Source organism: Pollachius pollachius (assembly GCF_949987615.1).
Source record: "Pollachius pollachius genome assembly, chromosome: 9".
Classification (NCBI taxonomy): Eukaryota; Metazoa; Chordata; class Actinopteri; order Gadiformes; family Gadidae; genus Pollachius; species Pollachius pollachius.
Genome location: NC_136942.1, coordinates 5940508 through 5960590, shown reverse-complemented (window position 1 = coordinate 5960590; position 20083 = coordinate 5940508). Strand labels below are relative to the sequence as shown.

The window sequence follows — 20083 nt, the reverse complement described above, 5'->3', positions numbered from 1 at the left end:
GTGTGTGTGCGTGCGTGTGTGTGTGTGTGTGGGGGGGGGGGGGGGGGGGGGGGCGGAGGTGCTGGGGTATAGGAGAGCTGATGATGGAAAAGGAGGGGGAGGATGGAGAGGGAAGGGCAGGGGGAGGGAGCGAAGGGGGGTGGGGGGGGGGTGGGTGGGAAAAGTTTGAGACGAGGGAGCGTAGGGAGGGAGGCAGAGGCAGCGTCATTGGACACAAGGAGTCGGAGCGAGTGAATGTGTTTGGGAGAGAGACTGGGGGCAAGAGAGAAAGAGGGAGAGAGGGGGGAGAGAGAGAGAGATGATTAAAGAGTCGTGAAGATCCCGGCCTGGAGGCAACTCAAAGGGAAACAGGGGGCATGTGTGTTTTCCTTCGCTTACTTTGATTCGATTCTTTACAGCACTTTGTGCGCCCGGACAACATTGTGCGCTTGGCGCTGTTTTTATCTCCCGATAGAAGATACTCCACCAGCCCCCAACCCATCCATCCCCTGCATGCGGGAGGTACCTCATGCAGCAGAGGCCACGCAAGGCGAGCAAAGTCCGGGGAGTGCATGGGATTAGACGCTTGAAAGGTGGACCAGATAGAAGAGAGAGAAGCGATAGACGGACGGAAACGCGGAGAATGCGGGTGGATGCCGAGTTCACAAAATGAGAAGTTACTCCGCGAGCTCTTCCCCAGCGCTCATCCAGCTAGAAAAGGTAACGCTGCAGAGAGAGAGAGAGAGAGAGAGAGAAAGAGAGAGCGTGAGAGAGAGTGTGTGTGTGTGTGTGTGTGCGTGTGTGTGCGTGTGTGTGTGTGTGTGTGTGTGTGTGTGTGTGTGTGTGTGTTGGTTTCTGACAACCAAACGCTTACATCTTTGAAGTTAGTCGTGTGCGTGTGTGCGTGTGTGTGCGTGTGCGTGTGTGTGCGCGTGTGTGCGTGTGTGTGTGTGTGTGTTGGTTTCTGACAACCAAACGCTTACATCTTTGAAGTTACAGTTAGTTGGGTATTTGTACCAAAAGAGTATATACAATATGTACACATCAATAGTCAATCATTTGTAGTGCATCTCACAAAGAAAGCTATCAGCTGAGCTCATTGGTGCTGGCTGGTGATGCCTTCTAGCCGACCATGATTTTACATTACTCGGAGTAATTGTGGGTGAAGACATGCATGCCTCGGGATTTCTCTCCCTCTCTCTCTCTCTCTCTCTCTCTCTCTCTCTCTCTCTCTCTCTCTTTCCCTCTATCTCCCCCGCTCGCCCCTCTCGCCTTCTCCTTCTCTCCCTCTCCCTCTCCCTCTCCCCCTCCCTCTCTGTCTCCCTCTGGTAAATGGTACATAAGGGCCAGTCGCTGCATGTATTAGTGCAGTAATTGATCAAAACAGATCTGGCTCCACGGTCATAGTCTGGTTGAACGTTAGCCAACCGGTTGCCCCTCCAGTTCATTACTGCCTGCAAGGAATTCCTCCTACTCCTTCTGTCTGCAGTAAAGTGATCTATGGAGGCACGAACACACACACACACACACATGCATGTACACACACACACACACACACACACACGTAAACACACACACGCACATAAACGCAAACACAGACACATGCATGCACGCACACACACACGCACACACATGCACACACACACACACACACACAGACACACACACACACACACACACACACACACACACACACACACACACACACACACACACACAGGCAAACACACACACACACTGCAATGCATTTCATGGATTCCCGTTCCTATATCTTTATTAAACTGGAACAAAAGTTGAAGGGAGAGGGAGAGAGAGTGATAGAGAAACTGGAAAGAGAGAGAGTGATAGAGAAACTGGAGGAAAGAGAGAGAGAGAGAGAGAGAGAGAGAGAGAGAGTTTAGAGGCAAACTGGAAAAAGAGAGAGAGGGAGAGGAGCAGAGAAGATAAGTGGATAAGTGAGGTGGACATTCTTCGCCGTGAACAAAAGCAGCTCTTTCTCAAGGCCCAGTGTGTGTGTGTGTGTGTGTGTGTGTGTGTGTGTGTGTGTGTGTGTGTGTGTGTGTGTGTGTGTGTGTGTTCTTGTGCGTGTGTGTGCGTGGGGGTGTGCGTGGACTCACGGGTCCTAGTGTCCAGGTGTCCTTGACGGACCACTACTCAACCCCAATCCCTGGGCCTGCCCTCCATCCTCTTCTGTAGGACCACCACTGACACATTCGGAAACACATGAATGGACCCCAGGCATCCGTGTGCTACTTGTGATAATCTAAAGTTAGAGTAGCCTCCATCTCTCGATTGGTTCTGCCATTTGTGCTTCTGCGGTGAAATCGGCAGCTCATCACCGCGTTTGGATTAGTGAGCGAGGAAGGTCGTCGTTAAAAGCGTCACTTACTGACGCAGCGTGTGTGGCGTTGCACGTGTGTGTATGATGTGTGTGTGTGTATGTGAGTGTGTGTGTGGGCGAGGGCTTAACGACCCCATGGTGGACATCATTTGTAAGCTATGATGTTCGGCAAGGAAACCATCATGTGCTGTAGGGTAGGCCGAAATCCTGGTCCAGCCTTTTCGTTCCACACACAAATCCCATCTTTTCCTGCCTTCCCCTCATCCACCATCAGTCGTCACATATTTGACCTTCACCACAGGGGGGGGTGGATGTGTATTGGATAGGGCCTGTGTCTCTGGGCTCGTGGAGAGAAGGTTTATTCAGTCTGAGATAAAGACAGGGATTGCCTGTCTGCTAGACGGTTGGGTCGTGATAGCAGGGCTGTCATCTTCTTAAGAAGCTCATCTGTGTTTGTGTGTGTGTGTGTGTGTGTGTGTGTGTGTGTGTGTCTGTGTGTGTGTGTGTGTGTGTGTGTGTGTGTGTGTGTGTGTGTGTGTGTGTGTGTGTGTGTGTGTGTGTGTGTGTGTGTGTGTGTGTGTGCATGTATTGGTGAGTGTGGGTATTTATTGTCATTCTCAACATTACCTGAACAGTCTGTCTGTGCTGTTTACATTCTCTGGATAAGCCCCTAATTATCTGGGGGAGGGATCTATAGGTTATCAAGCTAGTGTTTATCTATGCATTATACGTAACAGATCAAAACACTTTTGTTACTTCCCTTTCTATGGCCAAAAACAACCAACAGGCCTTGTCCAGTAGTCAAGGTTCTATGACATTCTTACAGAGCTGGGTTCCTTTCTTTGCTTTGTCTGACACAATCAGGAAACTAACCTGATCAGGAAGGCACACTTTAGCCTATCTCAGCAAATGCCTTCTCCAACTTACCAAGTGGTGTCGGTTTCAGGATGCACACAACAACACGCATGCTCGCCTTGACACACGGCCACACGCACACACACCACAACATGTTCTTTTCACATTGTGATGGATGGAACTCCAAGATCCTAAAGAATCTCTGGCATTGTGACTTGCCCATCTGGGTTTGATAATTAAACAATTACATTGATAACCACTAACGAGTCAGATCAGCTGGCTCTTTGCGAGGAGGGAAGAATGAATTGAACTCTCTCAACCTGGAAACGTCTACCGCCGCACTGATAGGAAGCAATGAAACCGGAGTTTCAGAGAAATGCTCAAACTTTAAGCGCCATGTGTTTCGTATCGTGACAAACCCGTCACTTCCTCCTCAGTGAAACATCTTGATTCAGAGAAAGCGGTTTCAGTGATCGTATGAGTCAGAGTTCTCTCCAACTGACGACCATAACCTCCACATTTGTCTCCTCCAAATGTGGAGGAAATTGACACACACACTATTGGGCAATTCATTCACGTCAGAACTCTAAATAATATCTGGGTGCTGTGCATGTGTGTTTGCTTGTGTTTGTGTGTTTGTGTGTGTTTGTGTGCCCACATGTGCAACATGTGTGTGCGTGATATCAGTGTGTCTATGGCGGACGATGTGGCGTTTGGTCATTGTATTTAAACTGTGTGTGCTTGTGGATGCTGTCACCGGCGTCCACAAGCACATGGGGGGGGGGGGGGGGGGGGGGGTGGTTCAGTCCACAACCCCTCCACCACCACCAACACCACCACCACCCCTGATCCAGGAACTGGCTTTTTGACAGGCACTCCACGGGACGCCCCAGTGCCTATAAAAAGATCCCCGACAGGGGAGCCTTTGGCTGCCATTGCCAAGCTGCTGTTGTAGTCAAGGTGACGAGTGAAGAAAGAATTCAGTCCTGAAGGTGGACAGGGGGTGAGGGGGTGAAAGGCTGAGGGGGTGAAAGGGTGAGTGGCTGACGGGGTGAGGGGCTTGGGAATGCCACTGCCGGGGAAGTCTTTTGTTTTTGCAATGTTGGTAGGTGGACATGGTTTTGATACCCCCCCCCCCCCCCCCGACCTAACCCCCCCAGCCACACACAGACACACCACACACACACACACACCACACAACACACACCCACACACACACACACACACACACACACACAACACACACACACACACACACACACAAAACATAACACATACACACATACACACACACACACACTCAATCACCCTGGTATGCAAGCATGATGCATCATATTTCACGCAAACAGAAAATCGTTGCCATGTTAAGTTCACACGTATGTTTTAAACAACCTCTCTCTCTCTCTCTCTCTCTCTCACACACACACACACACACATACTCATACTCATACTCATACTTACACACACACACACACACACACACACACACACACACACATACACAGTCCAACATGTGCCAGCTGCATTCAAGATGCCTTTTTTCCTACTGGGTGGTTCTTCTCAGTTCCTCCCCGGTTCTGAACTGCATTCAAGCTGAATCCAAGCAGAAAGCGGTGCTGTGATTCATGATGACAGACATAACCACACCACAGTACAGTTCACTCATGTCCACGCTGCCACACCACCGGTAGAACCAGGGAAATACTGTGGATGTTAGATGAGGGAATGCTACTTGGTGGCCTCGCGGATAGCCAGTAGCCATGGATACGATCACTCTCAGCGTGACTTTGGTAGTAATGTCATTTAAAAGCGTTTTACGGCCTGACCATGGCGATAACACGGCCAAGGTTTTGGGGTTCGATCCCACGGATGCTGAGAAGGTAATGAATGCATTCGTGGTAGTGTAAGACGGCTTCATATAACAGTGTCCAACAAATGGCAGATATCATACACACCTAAAGCACTTTTACTTTTGAGAATGGAGCACTCGAGTGCACATTGCAGAGAGAGTCCTACACACTCTCGTTCACACACACACACACACACAAACATCACCACCGTGGTTATGAGAGTCGAGACTTTGGCAGGCGGCAGGCCTGGAAGGAATGTGTTCATTTGGATGCGAAGCTGACAGCCTTGTGCTGAAGAGGCACTGAGTGGTGCATGTGAGGAGTCGGGACACACTCCATTGATGCACGCTCCCCTCACCGTGCATCGTCCCAAGGCCAAACTAAACGGAGAAAATCCCTCTCTTGTGCGTATTTTTGCCGTATTCTGGCTCTTGCGCGTGTGTGTGAGTCAGTGGGATATTGGATACAGGACGTTTGTTCTGCCCAATAATTATGAACACATGATTAATCATCCGGTCAACTGAAACATCCATGCAGGCCTGATTTCACCGCTGGGGAACTCGGCTTGTGTTGGAGATTGTTGTGAACGCATTCACAACAGTGAATCTTACATCGAACATGTCATCTCATAACCTCAAACCTTTGGTGAAGGAATCTCTTTTAATGACTCTGTGACATGGAGGAGAAAGGGATATTGATTACCTGTTAATTAGAAAGTCTCTCTTTACTGAACAATGTGTTTTAAAGAGTCCCCCTGAGTGTAACGACTTAATGAACGCATAGAGCAGACGCACTGCAGACGGCTTTATCGTGCTGGTTCACATTTAAACACGTCTTGTGGCGTCTTAGAGCGAGGAAATTGGCAGTTGGGTCTTTGCCTGTCTCCAGGCCACGGGTTATGATCGCAATATAAGTACCCGCTATCAGCTCTGATCTGCTCCACGCTAAGAGGGGAATGAGAGTTGAATACTTAGAAGAGACCTCCTGTTGGGTTTCTTGTCTTCAGTTTGCCCTTTCTTAGACAGGCATGGATTAGACATCCATTTTAAAATGGGTCTGCTTTTTAACGTTATGGGGTCTCATTTGAAAGACATTTATTAAATTTAAATCTACACGCCATTACTTTGTTGTGATACAATAGCAATAGCATTAGGTCATATATGTGTTAACCAAGCGGTAACCAACCCCAGACAGCCAGACCCTTTGGACTTCACTGATACAGCGTTGGGGTATACTGGTGGGGGAGTACAGTCCTGCTGCTCTCTGAGGATCAGCGGGTCTCGTAATGGAAAGCTTGCAGGTTAACACTGGTCATCAAAGCCACATGTCCGTAAACCCCCTCCATATGTTTATGAGGCAGGCTGGACTATCTGTCGGTTCGCCCTCTGTTGCTGGGGGTTAAGTTTCAGCTACGGACGAAAAGCTGTGATGCGTATTATTGCCACTTGCAGGCCTTCACAAAGCCACAGAGCCTGAAGCTTCAAACGCTTTAGATAGAGAGAGAGAGAGACGTTCTCTATTTATCTCTTTCTTTAACGCTCTCAGAATATCTCTCTCGTTTTAATACCGCTTCTTTGTACTGTACACCGTGTCGACCTGCTTCACAGCCGCCAATCAAACGCTGTGTGGAGGGTCAAGACCATCAAACGAAACCAAGAAAAATCACAAGATTAGACGACACCCAGCCCCGCCTCTCTCTCTTGTTGCATCTGGAGTTCAAAACTCCGGAAGACAACGTTCCCAAGCTCTCGCCTCTTCTCCCCCCCCCCCCCCCCCCCCCCCCCGGGAGCAGGAGTGAGAATTATAAAAATCTGTTTTCAGGGGGCCGGGTCGTGCGAGGGATGAGACAGGACGGGACAGAGGGACATCCGCTGGGAGTTCTCATGTGGAGCGCGTGAACAGCTTGTGGAGGAGGAGAAGGGGGCGAGGGACAGACCATAGGAGACACAGGAAGAGAGAGTAGAGAGGAGGGCTTTGGCACGGGGGCTCTTCTTCAGCTGGGGCCGGGATGAAATGTGATCCGGGTCTCTGAGAATAATGTTAGTAAGGTTTATGTTGAAGAGAGCTGTAGCACTGCCCTAAAGGACAGAAGCGGTCTGGGGGATCAAGGCATCATAGCCGTCATCTCTCCTGGCACTGAAACATCCTTTACCTATATTTGTTAAAATGACCTCCTTGAACAAATGTACAGATTCTACTCGAAAAGCATTTTGCCAGGCGCCTGCCACAAATGTAAACAATGACAATATAGGCTTACCGCTTTTGGAACCTGTGTGGGTCTGGCAGTACGGAGTATGGGGACAAAACTGTGAAAACAGTGAATCGTCATACAAGTACTTTACAAAATGTCTGGTCACAAAGACGAAAGCACTGCATTGGCATTTTTCACATTCATGGGCAGGTGTGCTCACGCTAAATGCTCTTTGGCAGAATCTGTCCATGAAATACATTTTGACAAATTATATGAGTAATGGATGTTTTAGTGACGCCAATAGAGACGGTTACGATGTATTGTCCTTTAAAGTTGTGCTGAGCTGCTCACCTTGTGTTTCTCACACAATATGATATGGGTGTTGATCTGTAAACACAGACGAACATTATCCAACCAAGCAGGGCGCTTTAGTGGATTAAGTGACACCCTGGTATCTGGGGAATTAGTCTCCCATGGGTGCTGCTGTCCACGGTGGCCAGGTCAGGTATTGTGATGGGTGTAAAGCACGCCGACTCTCTTTCATGTTGGCTTTTGTGCGGGCAAGGAACACAGCGAAGGATACACCGTTGCGTGAGGGGAAAGAGAGGGTGTGTTTGTGTGTGTGCGTACATTTGTGTGTGTGTTTGTGTGTGTGTGTGTGTGTGTGTGTGTGTGTGTGTGTGTGTGTGTGTGTGTGTGTGTGTGCGTGTGTGTCATGAAAGCGTGTGTTCCCGAGAGTGGGGCTTAGTTGTTGTTATTACCTGTGGTTTGGTATAATTGCCCCGGCCTTTTTGGAATGTAATACTTACTACCAAACACAGCGGGGCACTTCTTCTAGGGTAAGCATTGTTTTCCATTGGTCTGCCAACGATCGCTCAGGTCTTATAGCTCATCAGACTTCTATGGGGTTGCGTGTCCGACGTTTCTGAGAAGAAGCATCCGCCTTAGAATGTATCTATCAGGTTAGCTCAGAGTAGAATTCCATTAGAAAGCTTTTGCCTTAACCGTGGAGGTCGTTCTGAGCCCGCATCACGCGTTGTCTGGAGACATTTCAACTGTTGAACAGAATCCCGACGGTGGATGTCTCTGGCAGTGTGAGGGAATCTCCAGGGCTATGTAGGCCGGGGGGGCGGGGGGGGGGGGCCAGCTCTGGCATGGACCCCTCACACCGGAGCCAGAGTCGTAATTGGTAGCACATTGGGACGCGGGCAGCAGCCACACATTCACCAGACTGGCTTGTTGTACGCTCCTCTACGGAGACAAGAGAGGCCTGATGCGTCTTGTGACTTTTGGGGTTTTGAAAAAAGCAGATGCCCCCCCCCCCCCCCCACACATACACACACACACCCCTACCCATTCACCCACCCACCCCTTCCCCTGCCTTTGCGGGAGAGGGGATGTTACGCGACACCGTTTCCCAGATGGGGGGAAGAAGAGAAAGGGGTTTGTTTGTTCTGCCTGCCTGATTCATCCTCCCGTTTCGTTCCTTTGTCTGAGCCCTCTGAGGTTGTTGGTGGTGTCTGCATCGGCTGAATGATCCTGTCTTTATTCTGCCCTCGCCATTCTCCCGTTCCACCTCGTTGAGATGGGCTCAGGCTAGTTTGGGAAATGGTGTTTTGGTGTTTTCTCTTATTGTCCCGCTGAAGTTCAGTTCCCCGTTTAAAGAAAAGTTTCAATTTCTTTGATTAAATCAATGTCTATTCAACGAGTAAGTGGGTCCCGAAGGTTGGTGCTTTTGGTGAGAAACTTTTTAAAGCTAATTTGGGTAGGCTATTTTTGCCATATAAATACATTAGTATCATGCAATATAGCATTACTTTTCTTTCCATACCCTTTGTTCTATCAAATACGTTCAAGACAGAACTTAATGCTAACATACTTGTTGCTTGTATAATAGACATGACAAACATTATTTGTTTCTCAGTGCACCATTTCAACAGGATGTAGAATGCAAAGCCAAAACTCATAGCCAGAGATAAGACTTCCCCATTTAAAGTATGAACAATCCAATGTTCAATCAAGGTTGTTTTGTCTTCGCATGTCTTTGCGTTAGGAAGGCAAATGTTGCTGACTGAAGTTTAGGTTTTTCCTGCGCTTTGACCCCATGATCCAAGTTCCAACAAATGCTAAGATAAGAGATACACAATGCACTTTTAGAAATCAAAAACAGGAAATGTGAGGGTCACAGCAGAAGTGAAGGACATTAATAGGAGTTAAAATGAGACATATATTTAGATAATAATAAAAAAGGTAATGTTTACATGTTAATGTAAACATTATTGACATTAAGAACCGCCTATGCCCCATTATTGACATTAAACATAACTACATGTTAAATCCTCTTCCTGCTTTCTCCACAAGTTCCCTGTGGTAAAAATAAAAAAGGCCAAAACTAACAGAGCAGAATAGGGTTTCTCTTGCGGTCTGCTTGCTCTCAAAACAATCAACACACTTAATCACTACACTCAGATTAATTAACGTCTTTCATCAAATCTTCCATAATGTAGTCATCTTCTGATTTCAATTTTGGTTATTTATTTCAGTTACGTAATCTATTCTTCAATTACATCTTTACTTTTTCTTTTGTTTATTGTGGGAATGCATAACATTTTTTACCGCACGATGTTGCATTTGGCAAATACATCCTGAATCTTGCCTCTTAACAGAAGCGGCATATTAAAACGTCGGAAGCAGTCAGTTTGTTGGTTGTTTTTGCTGTCCCTGCGCCACAGCCCAACCCACAGAGGCTCTCAGGACCCCCTTTATAAGTTTATGGTTGGTCTGCTTGTTTGTACATATTTGGATCCCTCCTTCAGCCTGGCCCTTGGGATGCAGACAGTTGTACACACTCTGGGCTGAAGGCCCTCACATCTGTATAGAACAGAACGCAATAGAAGAAAAACACGCAATAATCAGAAACGCAGTGTGTGGCGCTGACTCAGCCGTCGCTAAATATACCGCTCCTAGAGCGGTATGTTTAGCAACGAGTTAAGGACAGAGAAGGAAAAAGAGACAAAACATGTCGGGGAGAAATTGATTGTTTGCTGTATTGTGTTTTCTACCGCCCCCCTCCCTCTCAGTTCCTGTCTGTCTGGTTTTGCGGCCGAAAGCTAATTTTGATGCCATGTCGCGGTTCCTTAACAATGGAGGAAAAGAGTTACTGGAGCCTTGGGGGTACAGTGAGTGTTAACAAGACAAGACCCACCAAGAAAAGGCTTTTATCAGTATGTGTTAGTCTGTGTGTGTGTGAGAGAGAGAGAGAGAGAGAGTTTGTTTGTGCGTTTGTGTGTAAAGGTGTTTGTGTGTGTGTGTGTGTGTTTGTGTGTGCGCGTGTGTGTTTGTGTGTGCACCGTGAGTGTGTGTGCGCACACGTGTGTGTACGTGTGTGAGCCGCATACAGTTGGTTGCCGTGAGAGCAAAGTTGTAACAGGTCTTTCATTCAACCAGTAAATATATACATTAGTGTGTGGACGGGATGTATGTGCGTGAAAGAGAGCAACGTGTCTGTGAGGTCTGCAGACACAAGAAAGGGAACAGAGAGAGAGGAATGGAGCCGCGACGAAGCTTCCATGATGTGAAGTAGAGTGAGATGATACAGCCACACACACACACATGCACACACCAACACACAAACACACATATGTGCACGCACACACTCCGATGCAAACATTCTCACAGACACACACACACACAAACAGACAGACACACACACACACACACACATACATACACACACACAGACACACAAACATACACACACACACACACACACAGGGTTGGCCTGCTTGGCTGGGGTCCAAGGCTCTGCTATGGAATCAGCTTGGGAAAGCAGCAGGGGCCCGGAACAGGATAGTGAGAGAGAGAGAGAAGGAGAGAGAGAGAGAGAGAGAGAGAGAGAGAGAGAGAGAGCAAGGGAGAGAGGGAGAGCGAGAGAGAGAGAGCAAGAGAGAGCAAGGGAGAGAGAGAGAGAGGGAGAGAGAAAAGGGGACAGGAATTATATGAGAACTTGCTGAGCCCAGATACAATTCCATTGTTTATTTGCCCATCTCCTTCTGACCTACCATCCCTACTTCCTCCCTCAGTCCCACATCACGTCTCCCCTCCTTCCTTCCATCCCTTCATTCTATTCCAGAAGGAAACATTCGGAGACACTCACTTATTTATTTAAGAAGAAAGAGATGCCAAGAGTGTCTAACCCCTAAAAATACATCCCTCCCGTTGTGATAAGGAACGAACACGTGAGGTTTTGCTCAACAGTGAAGTGGTGCTTTAAATCAACTGCAGGCAAAGCTTTGCCATGTGCTCAAATGAAGCTTCACGCGGGAGGGGGAAACCCGCTCATTAGCCTCAGAGCGTGGAAACAAGAGGAAACAACATGGTTTAATACATGTCCCTTTGTGTTAATCAAACCATGTATTGCAGCCCAGATCTCCCAGTTCCCCTTAGTGTGTGAGTGGAAGTGAGCTGGACCATGGCGTGCTTATGAATGCATGGCTGGGCGGCCTGCATGCCCTGCGTTTGGGGTTGAACGTCCTGAAAGACTTGATAAAGGGGATATCTGTGGCGTTTTTTGTTGTTCTGTGCAAGCTCCACTTGTCCTTTTTAGGTGTGTTTAGCCCGACAGAACAGCGGGGAAGAAGGAAGGAAAGAGAGAAAGAAAAAGAAAGAAAGGAGGAAGGCTAAATCAAATAAATCTTACAACAGGGACAGATAGCGAGGAAAGGGCCGTTGAAGGAAGAGCGAGAGGAGGGGAAATAGCCAGATCTAATGATGTCATGGTGTTCCCTGTTGGATCTTTTGTGTGTATGTGTGTATGTGTGTGTGTGCCGTTCTGTGTGTGTGTGTGTGTGTGTGTATGTGTGTGTGTGTGTTGTGTGTGTGTGTGTGTGTGTGTGTGTGTGTGTGTGTTGTGTTGCGGGGATGGGCTTAAGGTACAGTGGGACAGGAGGTTGGAAGAGGATGATGATGATGATGATGATGATGATGATGATGATGATGATGATGATGATGATGATGATGATGATGATGAAGTCTTTATCGGAAGCAGCTGTGGAGGGGAGCAGACAGGCCTAAGCTAAAGAGTTACAGAGCAGTGGAAGGAGAGCAGCTAGCCACGAGCTAGCTAGCTAAATGACGTCACCCCCGAGATTCTGATGAAGCCCCTGGAAGCACTGACAGTGCTGTCTCTCCCCCACATCTCACACACATAAAGACCCAAATACACGCATGCCCGCACACACACACACACACACACAAACATAGCGCACACACACACACACACACAAACACATACATACACACAAACACACACATGCATATGTGCACACACACACCCACACACGCGTGCGCGCATATGTGCGCACACACATGCGCACACACGCACACGCACACGCACACACACACACGCACACACACACACACACACGCAATCACACACACACACACACACAAACACACACACGAATACAGACACAATCACTACAGTGATGCCTTTGACCATCATTAGCAATTAGAAATTTGAAATCAAACAGAGCGTCCAGTTTACTCCCAGACAAAACACAAGGATATATTGTGTGCATACACTTTGATTGAAGCGGCTTTCACCAATCTGTGCACTCACTTTGATGAGTTTACATTTTGTCATCCAAATACTGTTTATTTAATAACATCATGGCCCCTGTTGTTAGGATGTTAAACCATGTGAAGAAGAAACTATTCCTTGGATTCAGTGAAGAGCGCACAGTCAAGTTAACACATCCGGCCAAAGATGCCACATTAAAAGTATATAAGCTCATTGTGAACACAATTTCGTTCTTAAAGGGAGTGCCCAGTTCTGTTCTTACTGTAAAATAAATGGCTCAATCATTTCATTGCTAAGAACGTCATTTTACCTTACAGTTTATGATGAACAGTAAATGGATATGGCACGGCCTTCAGCGAAACACAGAGGTCTTGACGGTGCTTTAGGAAGTGAGACAAGACATTCTAATCACACCCATTTAGTCATATTTCATGGGCCAAAAAACACTCCTAGATTGTAATCGGTGCAATTCACTTTGGAACAATACAGTTAGCACCAGATTCTCTGATGGTTACTGTACCAGCAGTTCAGAAAGCGTCGTTAATCTCAGAGAACATTGTTTATGTTGTGTCACAATTGCTCTGCTCAAAATAGAAACAGAAAAAAATTGAATGCAAAATACAAATAAGTTCAAATAGGTCAGCAGGGCAATGGAAAAGGAGAAAATCGACACACAGATAACACACCAAAAACACATAGTCATCAACACAGACCATAGACCAGCTAGGCATGGATCCCTCTCAGACAGACTCATGACATTCATTTGGAGGAGCAAGCCGTATATTCTTAGAAGCGTGGGTCTAGTTGGATTTTAAGGAGATTATCTGTACAGTTTATGGACAAACAGGACAACAACACCAGCCCAGCCCTCCCCCCTCTGCCTGTGTGTGTGTGTGTGTGGGGGGGGGGGGGGTGTCTATGTGTGTGTGTGTGTGTACATGTGTGTATGTGTATGATGGGTGATTAGGGTAAAAAATTAAGCAGAGCGAGAAAAGAGGCCGGCTATCCAGTGTCCATTTAGGACACTGATAGGAATCTCCTCTATGGGTTGTTATGCAACTGATGCTTGGCTCCGATGCCCTGGCCCTGACCCAGACTGTTGCATCTAATTTGGGCTCAGATTAGGGTCTGTCCCCCTTCTGTCCCAAAACCCACCCACACCAATCACCTCACCCCCTCCGCCCAAAACCTGGGTCAGACCTTATGGAAAGGGATTAATGTTTGGGTCATTTATTTTGGTAGACAGATCCTCTGAGTTAGTCCGGTGTTTAGGCCTGACTCTCAGCTGAAGGGATCTGGCTGTGAACCCCACTGTCCACAGTCTTCCTGTAGGCCTGCTTGATGGCCTTACTCCTACCTGCCCTTGATATATCTTGACCTTCACAGTGTACTACGAAGAACACTTCAATCAGACTTACAGCTCATTCTCTCTCTATATCTATATCTACACTTATACCCTGTTTCTATAGGATAATAAGCTTGATGTATGACTATGAAACACATGCTTTGGACGATACATTTACATGCCCGTCCATCCTCTTACACTTGTTGAACTACATTCCCTTCCTTCTCCCCTTCCTGTACTGTGCCAAGCGCAGCCTTTCCCACCGGCCAATCACGCGTCACACTGAAGGCTTCAGGGAGGAGGTGGGCGGGGCAGGGGTCATAAGGGGCGCTGGGGGCCATGCACCCTTGTAATGTTTTTTTATTGAGCTAAGCAGATGGCTTCCCTTGGCCCCTCGGCCATCTTGCTCCGGGGGTCAGGGTTAACAATGGCCGTCCGAGACAAAGGCCCTTAGTCAAGGCTTCTCTGCTGACCACTGCTGTTGCCATGGGGATTGCCGTGTGCTGTAAAACCTACTATTTACTATTTACTTTTAATAGAGAAAACGTTGAGCCTGAGTTGAACAAGCCTCAGGTGTTTGTGCGTGCATGAGTGGCAGTGTGGGTGTGTGTGTGTGTGTGTGTGTGTGTGTGTGTGTGTGTGTGCGTGTGTGTATGTGTGTGTGAGTGCATCTGTGTGTGTATGCGCGTGTGCTTGCGTGCGTGCGCATGTGTGTGTATCTGTTCATCCCTGCGTGGCTGTGCAAGCATGCAAGCATGTATGTGTCCTTGTATGTGTGTGTGTGTGTGACTTCAGTGAATCCATGTGCATGTGTGTGCTTACGTGCATGTACTTGTTTGCATATGTGTGTTTGTGTTCGAATGCATGCATTCCCGCGTGCGTCTGCGTCCTTGAGGGCTTCTTGGTCAGCGGCTCTCAGACATGTGTGAGAAGGCGAGGCGTGTTGCAACGGCACCGCCGTTGGCGCTGACAACGATCCACTCCACTCTCCACTCCACTCTGCCGTCCCTGGCTGTCACAGAGCCGTGCTGGAGTGACGCGCAGCCCCTTGAAGAGAGAGGAGGATTCCATTGGTTAGCTCAGCACAGACCAGGGCCTTCCACCGGGGCCCCTTGGGGCCCACAAACAGCCTTGAAGCTCCCAACTATTTTCACAGTGTAACAGTAGATCTGTATTATTCTCTCAAATATCCGCTTTCCTGTCTCTTGACATGTAGGCCACGCCCCCTTCCTCTCCCTCTCCCCCCCCCCCCCCCCCCCACACACACACACACACCATGTAAAAACATACTATTTTTAGTGGTTGCATACATTCTTCGGCCTTTCCCACTCAAACCCCCTAGCACGCACACACACACGACACACACACACACACACGCACACGTGCATGTACTCACATGCAAGCACGCACACACGCAAGCCCAAGCACACCACACACACACATACATACACACACACACACACACACACACACACACACACAGCCACACCACACTGGTTTCTCATTACACTTTGGTTTCTATTGGGGTTAAGTAGAGAGAAGGAGAAGCTGGAAACACAGAATAATTATTATTATTATTAAAAAGGAGAAATGTTGCCGTTCGCCCTCAAACATGTGACCTCCGCCGCCCGCCTCACAGCTGAAAACCATTTTGGCCGTGAAGCGACGAAGGGCTGACGCAAACACACGTTCCTCCTCTCCCTCCCTGTCTTTATCTCTCTCTCTCACGCTCTCGCTCTCTCTCTCTGCCTCTGTGTCTCCCTCTCTCTCTTACTCCCTCCCTCTCTCTCCCTTTGTCCTCCCCCTTTTTCACCCACTCTCTCTCTCCCTCTTCCTATTTCTCCCTCCCTCTCTTTCTCTCGCCGTCTCTTGCTCTGTCCCCCCCCCCCCTCTCTCTCTCTCTCTCCCTCTCTCTCTCTCTCTCTCTCTCTCTCTCTCTCTCTCTCTCTCTATCTCTCTCTCTGAGGGGTTGTAAGGGGGTGGCAACCAACACACACAAAAAGAGAAGAAAGAGGGAGAGAAAAATAGACAAGGTCGGGGATGAGGGGGTTCACTGTAATGTGAGCAGTGAGCTCAACTACAAAAGATCAACGTATAGCTGTCTTGGCTTTCCTTATCAGATGTGACTGTAAGTTTATGTTGCCTATTTATTGCAGAGCAGAGTCTGTGAGAGGGCAATGTTTAAAAAATACAACACACAGTACAGGTTCCTTTCAACACAGTTAAACCGTTGTGCCTTTTATGGGGCTGAATTCAGGCAGAACCTATATCAAGCATTATTCCCACATATATATGTACCAAAATCATCCTTTATTATGATAATTGTGTATGCGTGTGTGTGTGTGTGTGCATTTGTGTATGTGTGTGTGTGTCCGTTAGTGCGTATGTGTGTGTGTGTGTGTGTGTGTGTGTGTGTGTGCCACATCTGGATAACACACACACACACACACATCAGAAGTGGACCAAGTGACTGGCTATTTTATTATATTTTAAGCAGGCTTATATTTCCCTCCACAAGGGAACATGTTTGAGTGAATAAATGCACAATACAGCGAACAAGTCAACCCCCCCTGACCTATTTATACCTCTTTCTCCCATTACTACAACACCTGTGGCAAATCATGCACTCCCTGCACAGCCTCTAGACCCATGCCAGCTCTTGACCAGCGTTTATGGGCTTAGCCGTGCGAATAGCGGTGCATTAGGGACTCTGGCTCAGCCCAGGGCTTATATTGGGCTCAGCTTCGCTCCGAGAGGGCCCGCTTTTATTGCCCTTTTGACAGATGGACCGAGTAATGCCTGCAAACTGGCCGTGCGTTTACCCCGCGTGCTAGCCCTGGCACTGTTTGTCGTACGAAGAACAGAATGAGCGGAATACAGGGAAGAACACAGGCGCGCAGACAGACAGACACACAAACACACACACACACAGACATGTACAGTACAAGGTATTGTTTAAGGTGGAACGGTAACCTTGTGCAAAAATGCTAAATTGCAAAAGAAGAAAAGTGTGGCTCCTACGAGGAAGCTAGCGCTACTGCGTGAATAGCATGTCAACAACCTTCCTATCGCTACTTCTATAAAGCGTGAAAGTGGAAATCCCCTTTTGCTCTGATAAGGGTCAGGGCTTGACTTCCATTTACAGTATCCAGTACTTTTGCGCGGGTTTTCTGTAACGGCGCACTGGCCTTAGACCGCAGTGTGAGTTCTCAGCTGTATCCTCCAATTACTATTGGGAAATGATCAAAAGCTAATGGCTAAGATGAGTGATAGTAGCACTTAGAAGCTCATGTGGTCTCCTACCGGTGGATCGAGCTCCAGCAGATTGTTATTGTTTGGTTGTGAACTTATTGGTGGACTTTCCCATCCCGGACATTCCTCCAAATGAAGAGCATGAGTGTCTATAAATACGGCCTCCATAATAGATTGTCAACCATGTTTTATTATGTAGCTAAACGACAAAAACATCCTAACAGACTAAATAAACGTTTAAGAGCTTACACATAGCTCTACTCACTAGCACAAGTAGGACATAACTCAGTTACTTAATACCCTTTTTACCCCTTCCACACATTATTCAAAGACGGTGGTGGTCTGCTGCCACTGTAAACGACCCCTTTATATATCAGGCCAACCGGAGGACGGCTTACTGATGTTGTTTCCCTCTGTGTTTCTCTAGGATGCCGGCTGCTAGCACCATGACAGGAGGGACGGCCTTACTGCTCTGTACAAACACTGACAGCTGTATCTACCAATCAGTCAACGGGTAGGTCCACACAGGACCCGCCTCCAAATAACTTATGTTATCAATATTATCCACTGCCTGTGTGTGGCGTGTCTATATCTATGTGTGTGTGTGTGTGTGTGTGTGTGTGTGCGTGTGTGTGTGTGTGTGTGTGCGTGCAAGTTTGTTTTGGGCCATAACATTGTTGATGATGTCCGTCTGCACATGAAGGGCTCCAAAACAACAGTGCTCCTCATTTAAGCATTCCCTAAATGAGGCCATTGAGCATTGACTCACTCCAGTGAAGTCGGCTTCATTAATCAATGTTTTCCTTCACCATATACCCAAACCAGAGTTTTATATTAACAATCATCATAACATCTTAACATGGGATGTGTCTCTGCACCCCTTTGTCGAGGACACACTTCCTGGCCTTGAAATTCAATTTTCTCTCCCAAGGCTTCGCGTCTTAAGTTCTGTACTGTGCTCTTAACTCAAGACAGACTCAAGATGTGTCGTTAAGCCCCTCGGCAGACAGCCAGTGAGACAATAGCAGGCCTACCGAGGGACAGCACTGGCATTGGCCATCTGGCATACTGGATACTCGGATGCCCTCCGACAATCACTGAACTCCTAATGCCCCTGTGGTCACTCTCAAAGGGCCTTCTGTCACTCTCCAGTGACACAAATTAGGGCTCTATGGATTAGAATGGCTAGATCTGCTTTTAATTTTGTTTACTGCCAATCAGAGGGCTTGGAGGGGGTCAAGAGGGAGGGGGACTGTCTAGAAAGAGAATTAGGTTTCTGTTTATCGAAGATGCACAACATTTGTCTCCGTCCGGGGACGCCTGTTTAATGGCCAAACGTGCTAATTCTAAAAGTTCAAAGTTAGCGATAGCTTTGGTGCTAGCGTTAGCGATCTTGCTCTAACACATTCTCTGCTGTCCCTCATGGCTCTGTGTTAGCTCAGCCGGTCAGATATGCGGCCGTACCTCCCCCAACTCCCCCCTTCTCTCCCATCCACTCTTTGCCGACCACAGGGGGAGAGAGAAGCTCTTGGTGGTGCCCTCTACTGCCTATGCCTTGCCATCTCTCTCTCTCTCTCTGCCTCTGTCTTTGTCACTCTACCTCTCTCTGTCTACCTCTCTTTCCCTATCTGTATGTCTGTCTCGCGCTACCTTATCGATCCGCTATGCCATCTGCTTTTGCTTTACTTCTTTTGCACCTCTCTTTTTCTATGCCTCCTCCCTTTTCTTAACCCCACCAACCCCCCTCTATTCTCTCTCTCTCTCTCTCTCTCTCTCTCTCTCTCTCTCTCTCTCTCTCCCCCCCTGTTCGTTCTTGGCTTTCCCATTTGACCTAGTTCCTACCTCAACCCCCCTTCAGTGGCTTTGTGCTTAATGAAAAACTACTGCCTCAAAATGTAGGGGAGAGATAGAGGTGGGGGGGGGGGTGGACGAAACTGAGTTAAATTAATTCTAAACTATCTCAACCACAAAACAAAAGCACAATCATATATATATTTTCACTCATAGATAGAATTAAAAGAGTTGTTGCACACCAAAACATTCCCATCTTTTTACAAATTGCAACCCCTTAGATTGCGTTACTGTGGGTTATTCCCATGCGTCTGAAGTCATCCGGCCACAGACACAACTTCCTGTATTTTTCCGATGATGCAATGGGCTTAGGCATTCAGAGGTCAGAGCTTCCCAGGTCAGGACGGTCAAAGAGAAGGAAGAAGAAAATGATGCATGTCTCCATCATCGCCTCTCCCTGTTTCTTCTTCTTCTTCTCCCTATATACACTCCCCTGACTGCGTATGCGCGTGAACTCTGACCCTCCACCCCCTCTCAGCCTCAGACTCAGAGGTCAGAGACTCATGACCTGGTAATCTTCCAGAAGCAACTCATTGCCAGCTCCAGGCTCTTCTGGCCTGTGTGTGTGTGTGTGTGTGTGTGTGTGTGTGTGTGTGTGTGTGTGTGTGTGTGTGTGTGTGTGTGTGTGTGTGTGTGTGTGTGTGTGTGTGTGTGTGTGTGTGTGTGTGTGTGTGTGTGTGTGTGTGTGTGTGTGTGTGTGTTTCTTTTAACAAGAATTCCCTGTTTACCCAATGAAACACACCACCTCCTGGCCATAGGTTTTCCGTGGCTAATTTCCAAGCTCGGGGGGGGGGGGGGGGCAGGCGAACGGAAGTATATATAGTGTCTATAGTAACGT

General features: G+C 47.8%; 1 protein-coding gene across 1 annotated transcript in view; it reads left to right on the top strand.

Moving 5' to 3' along the window:
• Positions 1–228: 228 nt before the first annotated feature.
• LOC307080424 (DENN domain-containing protein 2A) overlaps positions 229–20083 on the top strand; it is a 37914-nt gene continuing 18059 nt past the window's right edge. The window contains exons 1-2 of the mRNA XM_079743113.1: positions 229–699; positions 17822–17908. Of these exons, the coding sequence (XP_079599239.1) occupies positions 17823–17908 (86 nt within the window). The 5' untranslated portion in view covers positions 229–699; position 17822. The remainder of the gene's footprint in view (positions 700–17821; positions 17909–20083) is intronic.